Source organism: Bombina bombina, chromosome 3, assembly GCF_027579735.1.
Source record: "Bombina bombina isolate aBomBom1 chromosome 3, aBomBom1.pri, whole genome shotgun sequence".
Classification (NCBI taxonomy): domain Eukaryota; kingdom Metazoa; phylum Chordata; class Amphibia; order Anura; family Bombinatoridae; genus Bombina; species Bombina bombina.
This window is the reverse complement of record NC_069501.1, coordinates 540,811,133-540,823,791: the sequence shown is the minus strand read 5'-3', so window position 1 is coordinate 540,823,791 and position 12,659 is coordinate 540,811,133. Positions and strand designations below refer to the sequence as shown.

The window sequence follows — 12,659 nt, the reverse complement described above, 5'->3', positions numbered from 1 at the left end:
TGGACCTGATCCGCACTGTCGGATCAGGACCGCCAGACCTTGATAACTAGAGGCCATTATGTTTACAAATGTATAGTATATATAAGCCCTGCATTGCAAAATCCTGCATATAAAAACATTAACATTATAATGCAGACCAAGAAAATGCTAATTGAATATCCTAAAAAGTTAAATTACGATAATAACAGGAAACAAATAACTAGAATGCACCTACCTTGCAATGCATTTTATAAAAATGTAAAGTGTAAATTTTAGGGATTTTTTAAAAATTGAAATTATGATTTGAATCAAGTTTTATATCTCAAATGAGATTATTACATTTTTTTTAATGTATCTATTTAATTGAAACCAGCAAGGATATAAATTTACATCAAGTCCAATTCTGGTTAACAGCATTCAAAACATACATTTTTTTAAACATAAAAAATCTAAATATGACCCTCATGTTACCTTACCAATCCTATCTCTTATAATCAGATAAATGAACTGTGGTATTTGAGAAACATTCTAATTTCTATATCATATGTAGACAGAGGGAAAATAATGTAAAACTATCTAGTAAGAAACTAAGGTCACATTTTTATTTACTGAAATAGTCTGTCTCCTTAAAGGGACACTCAAGTCTCAAAATAAACTTTTATGATTTAGCAAGAGCATGCAGTTTTAAGACACTTCCTAATTTACTTCCAATATCAAATTATTATCAAATATTCACACTTTCTGGGGAACAATTATTTTGGAAAGTTCTCTAGCTACTTCCGACCACAAAAGTGTAATTTGGGGCATTGCCACCAAATATGTGCCATATGTCCTGTAAGCCCCCCCCCCCCCCCCCCCCATCTCCAACACTTTTCCTGATATACGTAGCTTATAAATTTGTTTTACATCTGGCATAGGTTAAGTACCATCTTAGAACTAAATATAAACATTTTGCAAACAGTGGACCAGATATAGTTTATTTAGCAATTGCTGCAAATATGTGATAGAAGTCAGTATATATTAATGCTATATTTAATTCAGTGCCCCATTTATCTATATACAGTAATATGGAGTATATCCTAGAGTAGCTTGTAGTAGTGCGTATGCAAGAGATAAAGCGTGTCTAGTTGAAGTGATCGTATCATGTTTTTCTTGTTAACATGGTTTGATATATATGAGTAACACTGACGGTATACTAGCCAGTTTTTAAAACCTGGTAATCCCGCCTCTATCAGCTCCTCTGTTGATGATAACTTATTTTCATCACCCAGTTAACAAATCAAGAGCATTCTACTGGGTAGTAAACACATTTTCTATAATCTACTAAACCAGGTATAAATTCTCTATTATCTGTGAGCGGCATAAAGGGAGACGTTTTGAGGAAATATGGGGGTATTCCACTATGATTGGATCCCAGGTGAGGAACTCCCGCTATATCATGTTCCAAGTGAACCCAGATATTTTTTTTCGTAATTTGTGAACCAATCATTAATTCTTTGCAAATGAACAACCTGTCTATATTTTAGTAAATTTGGGATCCCCAGAATCCACATAAGTTTCTTATTGATCCTGGCACTTTTATTATTCCAAATGAACTCCAATATTTTGGATTGTAATGAAGGTAAAACGTTTCTTGGTAATGGGATTGGAAGGAGTTGTAAAAGATATAATATTCAAGGAAAAAAAGTTGATTTTAAATATATTAATCCTACCCAACTATTAAGGTATTATTCTTCCTCCACAATGACAGGTCTGAAATAAAAGAAGATTGAAGCATTTTATAGTTAGCTAAGAACATTTTCTCTGCATAAAGGGCTAAGTGTATTCCTAGGTTTTTAAGATTCTTACTTTGCCAATGAAATGGACATATTAGTCTTACCTGTTGTTCTTCTTCTTCTGGAAGGCTGATATTCTGAATTTCTGTTTTTTTTTTTTCATTAATAAGGAAGTTAGAGACCTTTCCAAAGTCATGTAGATCTAATATTTACGGTAGTTATCGGTTTTGTTATGCAGAAAAGAACATCATCTGTATACATCATAATTTTGTGGTGAGTGTCTACAATTTTTAATCCCTTTATTTCTGATTTTCAATGCTAAGGGCTCTTTTGCACAAGCAAACAGTAAAAGGGATAATGGGCATCCCTGCTTTTGTGATAGAGAAAGGTGTAGATAAGAAACCGTTCATTCTCACTTTAGCTGATGGGGAAATATACATTGTGAAGATCTTTGCTATAAAGTCCTGCCCTAGCCCCAACCTATACAGTACTGCTCTTAAAAATTGCCAAAAGACATGTCAAATGTTTTTTTCCGTGTTTTCCATGTATAGCTCTCACTGTATTTTCCATTGCCTCTGTAGATTGTATGAACCCCATCTGATCTCATGAATAAGGTCCAGGAGAAGGTCATTAATTCTATTTGCAAGTAACTGCAAAGGAGTCCAATGCACTTATATATATGTCTATATATGTATACAGGTGGCCCTCGTTTTACAACGGTTCAATTTACACCGTTTCAGAATAACAACCTTTTTTTCCAGTCATGTGACTGCTATTGAAAAGCATTGAGAAGCAGTGCATTTATTAAAATATTTAGTAGGTGGAGCTGTCCGCTTGTGTTGCAGCAAAGCCAAGCAAGCTGAAATTAAACAGTTTAACCAGACCTGAGCTATCAAGCAGATTTCAAAGGAACAAGATCTTCCTGTCTATAAATCAGTCCATATTGGAATGCATAGAAATAACTGTTTGCAGAAAAATGCAAGCAAAGTCTGTGTTGTGTGAATGTTTAATTAGGTGTATAATGCTGTTTAGCAAATGTTTTTGTTCATTTAACCTAGTTTAATTATATATTCTGTGTTGTGTGATTATTTTATTAGGTTTATAATGTTGTTTAGCATTTAAAGTCTTCATTTCAAAGCTTTAAAAATAATGTATTAGGTGTTACTTATGACAATTTTGAGAGGGGCCTGGAACCTATCTCCCTCACTTCCCATTGACTTACATTATAAACTGGGTTTCAATTTACAACGGTTTCGATTTACAGCCATTCCTTCTGGAACCTAACCCCAGCGTAAACTGAGGGCTACCTGTACATTATTATTATTGGTTATATGTAGAGCACCAACAGATTCTGCAGCGCTATACATATGTTTTTATGAGTTTATATGTGTAAATATGTCTCTAAATACATATATACACATATAAATACATAAATACATATGTACACACACACACACACATATATATATATATATATATAAAAACACACATATATATTTAGACATGTGCATGTATGTATTTCTATGTTAAAGCCTTTTTTACACGAGTCCTCATATTATTTAGCATTTATAACTTTTTTATGCAATCTTTTTAAAATAATTTTTATTAGACCGTTTTATTATGAGTGTAACTGTACTTTTAAATGTAATTTTGATGTGTTTTGTGCAACGTTTTTGAATCGTATAACAGTTAACCTGAACTCTGAAGTTGTGCTATCCTGACGCAAGTTAAATTCAATTACGCTCAAGTGAACACGTTTACTTTCAACTTGTAATATGTGCGCTACTTCCGACACGCACAAAGAGCCACGATAAACCCCTTATCGCTTATGCGCAACTGTTAGTGCGCCACTCGTAATCTAGCCCAAAGTGAATAATACGCATCTGTATAAGGTTGTAATATTTAAGAGCAGAACAGTAACTTGCTCTGCTACATAACACAACTGTCAGGGAAATTCTAGTTACTTTTGTTTAACAAATGTCCCAGGAAACACATTCCAGAAGATTTGTGTCAAAAGAGAACCAGTAAAGTGTGTTAATGCAGAAATAATTCAACCTCCCACTGACATTATTAGATAACTTTGAATAATAATAATAAAAAAAAAAATTACTTTATTGTGGTGGTTATGGATGGTTAAAACTTTTTATTAGCAATATATAAGCTTTATGAAAGCACATGCACTAAAGTAGTTACCCCGGATTCTCAAAGGAGAAAAAAAAGATGAAACCATGAAAAAGCATATTTATGCAATATTCATATTTAATAAAGTGTTATACTGTGTATTACTGTAAATATTTTACATTCCTATATATATATCTGTATATATCTATACCTATAAATAATCATGTATATATATATATATATATATATATATATATACCTATAAATAATCATGTATATATATATATATATATATATATATATATATATATACCTATAAATAATCATGTGTGTATATATATATATATATATCTATAAATAATCATGTATATATATATATATATATATATATATATATATATACCTATAAATAATCATGTGTATATATATATATATACCTATAAATAATCATGTATATATCTATACCTATAAATAATCATGTATATATATATATATATATATATATATACCTATAAATAATCATGTATATATATATATATACCTATAAATAATCATGTATATATATATATATATATATATATATATATATATATATACCTATAAATAATCATGTATATATACAGTATATACCTATAAATAATCCTGTATATATATATATATATATATATACCTATAAATAATCACGTATATATATATATATACACCTATAAATAATCATGTATATATATATATATATATATATACCTATAAATAATCATGTATATATATATATATATATATATACCTATAAATAATGTTACTTCTAGTAGAGTTAGCGCGAAAGCCAGAGAGTTAAATCTGACTTTAAGTTGTTTAAAATTGCATGCTCTATCTCAGTGATTTTCAACCTTTTTTTTTGCCGTGGCACACCTTTTTACATTTAAAAATCCTGCGGTACACCACCATCCCAAAATTTTACAAAATCACTCATTGTAGCCTAATACAGCATATATATATATATATATATATATATATATATATATATATATATATATATATATACACACACACACTGTACTGTCATGCCATGCCTCCTACAAACTATACGTGACATATTGACATTCATTCACAAACAATCATAAATGATTGTCTGTGAATGAATGTCAATATGTCATGGTTGTAAATGATGCCTGCCTGTCTGCCTGATGAGCCTGTCACATACCTCCCAATATTTCAAAATTTGAAAGAGGGACAATTTCTGTCCGAGGACTGGATTCTGATTTGCTTATCAGTTGAAGAAGAAGGCAGCTACGTAATGGTGGGGGGAGTCCGGCATCCATATTTACCGGGTATTAGAATAGTTAGCGCCGCTGATTAGGACAGAAGCAAGGCGGCAAGGCAGGAGGGGTATAGTGTAGGCGGACCTCCGTTTTGTTATTTTCAATATCAAAACATGTTAAAGTAAGTGTTGACTGTCCCTTTAATTCTTTTTTTTAATGAACACTCATTTCATAACACTGACCTTATTATACCTTTGTTGAATCATATACTAGGGGCACATAATGACTGATAACATTGACAGGCAGGTAGTAAGTAGGGATGGGCGAATGTTTCGCAACATTCGAAAAATGAAACGAATTTTAACACATTCGTTCGTTCGAATCGAATTTAGAATGTATACATAACAGTCTAACATTCGATTTTCGAATGTTCGGTTTCGAATTTTATGATTACATTCGAAAATATTCGTTTAGAAAAATTAGAATTTATATATTTGTAATAGTATTTATAATGCTTTCTTTAAATGTAATATTCGAATTATGCAATATTTGATCAAAATAGAAACATTCAAATTGATATATTTGTATCTATTATGTATCAGTTTACTAGATTCCCTACCACATGAACTATTGAACTTCTGAATAGTATTTGTTAAATAGAATGTTAAATTAAAAATTTCGAATGTGGACATTTGATCTAATTATAAACATTCAAATTAGAAAGTGACATTCGAAAACTGTATATAGTATTCGATTATAGAATTTTTAAGAATATTCATTCGTATAAACATTCGGATTTGTAATTTGAATTTCGGTAATAACATTTGTTCTAACATTCGAAATCGTAAATTTACACATTCGCCCATCCCTAAGAGTAAGGTCTCTTACTGATAAGGCAGATACAAGACATAAACATTAATAGAAGAATAGAGGTAAATACTGAAGATCACATTTATAGTGAGAGACAAACTAGAGACATACATACTGAAGGCCAATGATAGATACAAACTCTGAGGAACCATATAGACAGTACATATTAAAGATACATACGGTTACACAGATACTGAGAACATATGCTGAAGAGCAAAAAGGTGCATACTGAGGGGCAAATCCTACAGATTTATAATAAGGGAAGATATTAAGATTGAATACAGACTGGTACTAATGAAATATCTGGGGTAGATTCTGTGGTCATATACTACGAGGAAGTAAGTGTGGATCACTTTTTAGGATGGTATATATAAAGGTCATATACTGAAGGGTTCACATACTGTGGGGTTGACATTGTGTTCCTATACACAGACGTAGTTACTAAGGTCAGGCACTTAGTGGTAGAAACTAGAGTCATATACTGAGTAGGTAGAACCTAGTGCCATATACATTTGGCAGTAACATACTGTGTAGGTACTAGGGTCATATTTTGAGAGGGGTAACTACTATGAACACAAACCAAGGGACAGACATTGGAATCACCTACTGATAGATATAAATTGTAAAAAATAAATATATATATATATATATATATATATATATATATATCAAATTTGAGATGTACTAGAATTGAATTAAAATTTGATTATTTTTTTTCTATTTCATCTCTCCATTCTTTAGTCAAATAACTGCAAACATAATAAAAATAAATTTTCATGATTCAGATAGAGCATGCAATTTTAAGCAACTTTCTAATTTACTCCTATTATCAATTCTTCTTTGTTCTCTTGGTATCTTTATTTAAAAAAGCTCAAATGTAAGCTTAGAAGCCGGCCCTTTTTTGGTTCAGGACCTGGGTAGCGCTGGCTAATTGGATGGCTACATTTAGACACCAATCAGCAAGCGCTACCCAGGTGCTGAACCAAAAATGGGCCGGCTTCTAAGCTTACATTCCAGCTTTTTAAAATAAAGATACCAAGAGATTGAAGAAAAAATTATAATAGGAGTAAATTAGAAAGTTGCTTATAATTGCATGCTCAATCTGAATCATGAACGTTTAATTTTGACTATACTATCCCTTTAAGTATTTTATGACAAAAAACGAGTTTATTGAGCTTTAAAGGATTACTAACTTTTTTTTTTGTAATGTAAAACGGAACAAACATTTTGCATATAAACTATAATAGCAATGTAATTTACCTTCTTATAGTTTCAAACGAAGCTCCGTTTTTCAATAAAATTATATTTTATTTTAGTACGATGACATCACGTCATCCAGCCCACAAATGTGGGCCGTCTAAGGGCTAACAAAACCGCCAATTGTATCTCTTGTTTTTGCATATCATTTAAATTAATTATCTGTATTAAACGCATGCGCAATACCTTCTAATTCCTATCGCATGCGCATATTGCGGCAATCAAGCTGACATCATAGCGAACCTGAAAAAAAAACGCATGCGCATTTACAATTTCCATCGATTCGATCGGTATTCAAGCCAATCTACTATACAATATATTGCAATGCTAGCGGTCCTCTTTTGCATCGCTAAAGGCAACATCGGCTTGCAAACATTGAGACATGATCTATACAGTGATTCAGACATGTTAACTTATTTTGGTATTTAAATGTAATAAAAGCATTTTACTTTACATTTTCTTAAAAAAAAAAAATAATAAAGTTTTTCAAAATGATTATTTTAATAATAGAATCGTTCTAAAATTAATACATTTAAATTATTGCACTCTAAAATATCGTTTTTTGATCAATTGTGAACATCTCTATTATTTCATAGAAATATTTTTGAAATATCGTAAAAACTATAACATTAATTATTTATATTATGGGTTTTATATATTTATTCAATAAAAGTATTGTGCTTTTGATAAATATGAATTAATTATATACATCCATATCTTATTTGATTACCTTTATTGTCTTTTGATTATAATTAATTTATTTCGTTTTATGAATTTGTAATTTTGCTCGTTTTTTTCTAGGGAGATTGTATTTTCTATAAGATACTGAAAATTATAATATCACAAAATTAAAGTATTGTCTAATGTTGCAAAGTATATATTGTTTGCTTGTTTATTCTAGGGCGATTCTCGAAGCGTTCACACGATAAGTACTTATGTTTTCTGCGCAGCTAACTCTACTGCTGCAGTATCGATTGCCCTTGTCTTCTTCCACATAAGATGGTGACGTATCCTGTGACGTTGCGCTAACTCGCGCATGCGCAATGCGTCTAAATGTCGCCATCTTACAACTGCAGTTGTCAGCACGGATTGGGAATCCGTAACGGCTGACAAAGGAGTGGGTTTGGAAAAATTAATTATTTTAAACATAGATATTTAATAAACGGTACATATTTAATACAGAATCCACATTAGAAAATGCTTGATTTATATGTATACTCCTGTGTGATTGCCATTTCATTTCTGACTACAGTGTCCCTTTAATGAAGATTTTGCTGCTGAAAACAGTCTTAAAAATCATGCAAGAGCAATAATAAATGTTCTACTATGTTAGAGCATTTTGATTGTACTGTTGCTTTTGCATAACTTTGTATTTAACCACTGCAAATGGATTAAATACATAGGTACATTCAGTACAGGCAGCAATGCACCTCTGGGAGCTAGCTGAACACATCTGGTGAGTCAATGACAAGAGACAAATGTGTGTAACCCATCAATCACCAGCTAGCTCCAGTACTGTAATTGCTGCTGCTGAGCATATGAATACATTTTCAACAAAGAAGGTAAATCTGATAACAGATGAGAATTAAAAAGTGTCAACTCTGAATTAACAAGTAATACTGAAGTAATACTGACCAGTCACTTTTGGCTATGCACATATGACATTCTGACTGGATCAGCTACTGGGCCAGTACAGCACTGATGGACAATAACTGACTTTGTGAGGGTTTAGGAAATGCTTTTTGTGGTTTGTCAGTGAGAGCTGCGCGTGCTTGTGCTAAACCATAAACAAATCTGCAAGCATTGCATTAAGAATGTTCTAATACTTCTGCAATGAATCAAGACATTCCCATGCAAAATATGTTTTTTTCTTAAGACATTGTTTTAGATGGAGAGTACAATTATGCCAAACAAATTCCTACATTTCTTTAATAAGTCTATACTATCAGTACTAGCTGAGACAATGTTGAAAAATCACAAAACAATCTTCAAATCTTCTGGTCAGCATTGGATGCTAAAAGGTGTGCTTATCTGGGCATATACAAGCCATCCTGGACTAGGTGTATAGAAGATGAATAGAAGCAAAAAGTCACTGAGGCACTGGCAATGAGAATCAACAAAATAGCATTCAGATGTCACCTTCCCTGTTTAGTGATTATATTATAAAGTCTTTGAAAATAGGGTCAGTGTAATGCAGAAGTACAAGTTTCTTCTGTTGGTTGTTTACTATGCACTGCTCCTATATCTGTTATAACCCTCCCTGGCACCAAAAGAGGTTAACCATTGGCAAACCATAACCCTAACCTTGGCCTGCATTCTCCTTTTAACCTCAGATGGTTCCAATTCATTGCTTTACAACAAGTTGTGGTCCTCTCTAAAAGCTGTATAGCTGTATGCTAACCCATAGTTCCCAACTTTTAAAAAGTAAGGAGGTTACAGGGATACTGACCACGCCTACTGGTGGCTTCTGTAGCTCCTGCCCTTATACTCTTCCAAAAAATCCTAAGGTACACTGAATACAGTATGCATAAAATATAAAATATTGCATTATTCTGCTGTTCTAATGCAAAGTGCAGGAAACATTGATTTTAAAGGGACATTAAACCCCATTTTTTTCTTTCATGATTCAGTTACAGCATGCAATTTTAAATAACATTCCAATTTATTTCTATTATCTAATAGTTTTGTTCTCTTTGCATCCTTTGTTAAAAAAGTATACCTAGGTAGGCTCAGAAGCTGTTACTTGGTGGTTGCACATATATACCTCTTGCCATTGGCTTTCAGCTAGCTCCCAGTAAGGAAGTGGTGTTCCTTCAACAAAGGATACCAAGAGGATGAAGCACATTAGATAACAGAAGTCAATTGGAAAGTGGTTTAAAATGTTATGGTATTTCTGAATAATGAAAGAACATTTTTGTGTTTCATGTCCCTTTAATGTAAACATATGATCAACAATGACCTCATCTGTGATTTGTTTCCGCAGTTATACCCACGCTTCAGGGCAGATTTTTGCCACGTGGGACAGACTAAGGGTAATGATACAATGAAACAGAAGGACAGAAACTTGAACTGTCCAGGGAGAATCAGGACAGCTTGCAAGTATGGGCTAACAATAAACTTTAGCACAATATTACCTCACTGGAATTCTATATATTTACCATGTTGTAACAATATTTACATAAAGCCAACATCACTATGAATCAGGGTTATAAAGCATTGCAAGTTAAACATTTGTGTATGCCATTCTAATTGTAATAGGTCTCTGAAACATTGTGCCAATATTCGTTTAGTATGGTCAAAGCTAGTACCTTCCTTTTTTTCTACAAATGTGCTTGCTGTCATCTTAAAACACAGGAATGCATAGCAAGTCTGACATAAGCAAGTCTGCATAGTGCTTCCAAATACAAAGTGATAAAGAAAGTAAAAGCAGGTATGTCCAGCCTTTTCAAAGGAGGGTCCATTTGGATTTTTTACTTCCAGGGCTACTAAACAAACTATAGAAATCAGTGTAATTAAAACCAAGCAACATACTTTTATGCAAAAGTCAATATAGCAATTCTTTATCAATTTTGATAAAAAGACAGCAGAAGAAGTGAAGTACCCAATATGAGAAGAGGTGTAGGGCTAGATAAGCACTTGAGAGGTATACTTTGACCTTTGGATTTTAAAGGGTCAAATTTAATTCTATTATTATTTTTTATTATTATCGGTAATTTGTAGAGCGCCAACAGATTCCGCAGCGCTAATTCTATTATCTAATTTGCTTCATTCTCTTGGTATCCTTTGCTGAAAAGCATATTTAGATAGGCTCAAGATCTTGGGAGCTAGCAGCTGATTGGTGACTGAACTTGTTTGCCCATTTTCATTGGCTTACAAATGTGTTCAGCTAGCTCCCAGGAGTGCATTGCTGCCTCTTCAATAAAACATACCAAGAGAATGAAACAAATTGATAGCAGAAGTAAATTGGAAGGTTGTTTATAAATGTATAATCTATCTGAATTATGAAAGAAAAAATGTGGGTTTTATGTCCCTTTAAGGCTGATTAACTGGCATAGACTAATATGCAATGGGATATCACTGTGTGTATATTTAAATCTCTCACAGAGCCCTCTATATTATTACACATCATTTCTAACACACAGCATGTATATCAAACACAAATGTCTAGAATTTAAAACAGCTTGTATTCCCTATAATGTTACACACATATATTTGCACTGCATTTATAGTACTAACACATAACACAAATAAATTCTACTGATTGTGCTTGTGAGATTACAATACACAGGTGAGTGCACCACCTTTGCTTTTCTATATCTCTCACCTTTTGAAGCCATTGGGTATTGTTCTCTATTACGCTCTCCAGCTGCTGCAGCCTTTTGCTGGGCCACTGAGTCTCATGCTGCGGGGGAGAATCCCTCTGCAGGGAGTTGGAGACCTGGAAGTCAGAAGGAGGTGGGTGGCAATTGTCAATCTCTGGTAATAGAAATGTATAGCTACAGTGTCCATGCTGGACCTTGTGGTGATGCTTCTCTGGAATCTTCATCTCCTTGAGGTGGGATCCCATAGCTACTTGGAACATGGTCAGAAAGAGCCAGGGCTCAGACAAGAGCCGGATCATACTCATCATTATTCTATAATATTGTCAGGTTATTCCCTTACAATGACCTTATTTCTCTTCCAATTTCTTTAAAGCTTGTCCTTGGCAGCGTGTGTGGTGCAGAGCTAAGGAGTTCCCCTGCAGAGCTCACACACCTATCATGACCACTCAGTGACTGGAACAACTTCACTTAGCTTACTGTATCTCATGCACGTTGTTCTGACAGCTCCAGGAAGTTTTCCTTGTAAGCAGCCCCCCTTTGGCTGCCACAATCCCTCCTTCTCTCCCCTCCCACTGTTTGTACAACTAAAGCTGGAACAACTCCCATGCCATACTTGCAAGGATGCCTTATCACTTCACAGTTGAGCTTTGACAGCCCATTGCTTCATTTCACTGAATGTATAATTTACATATTCTATCTTCAGATGGCATTTAATGTGGATTCTTTTTCTGATGATTGGTCTTGCCAAGGTCTATTTATGAACTATGTATTTTCTGATATCATATGGTGCATTTTATTCAATATCATACCTAGTGTGTTACTCAAAATACAATCTGTCTGAGATGCTGGTTTAAAAAACTTTCATGTGTTTTACCAAAATATACTTGTGTATGTAAATATTGTATAATAAATTTAGTGTAAAACCAGTGACTGCATATTTATAATCAGAAACATGTTAAAACTGCTCCTCAGTAGGATATACAGGTAGCCCTCAGTTTACGCCGGGGTTAGGTTCCAGAAGGAATGGTTGTAAATCGAAACGGTTATAAATTGAAACCCAGTTTATAATGTAAGAC

The 12,659-nt window shown here is 33.1% G+C and overlaps 1 protein-coding gene across 1 annotated transcript in view; it reads right to left on the bottom strand.

Moving 5' to 3' along the window:
* Positions 1-12,050, bottom strand: part of LOC128653620 (angiopoietin-2) — a 120,816-nt gene extending 108,766 nt beyond the window's left edge. The window contains exon 1 of the mRNA XM_053707011.1: positions 11,586-12,050. Coding sequence (XP_053562986.1) covers positions 11,586-11,891 — 306 coding nt within the window. The 5' untranslated portion in view covers positions 11,892-12,050. The remainder of the gene's footprint in view (positions 1-11,585) is intronic.
* Positions 12,051-12,659: the final 609 nt, after the last annotated feature.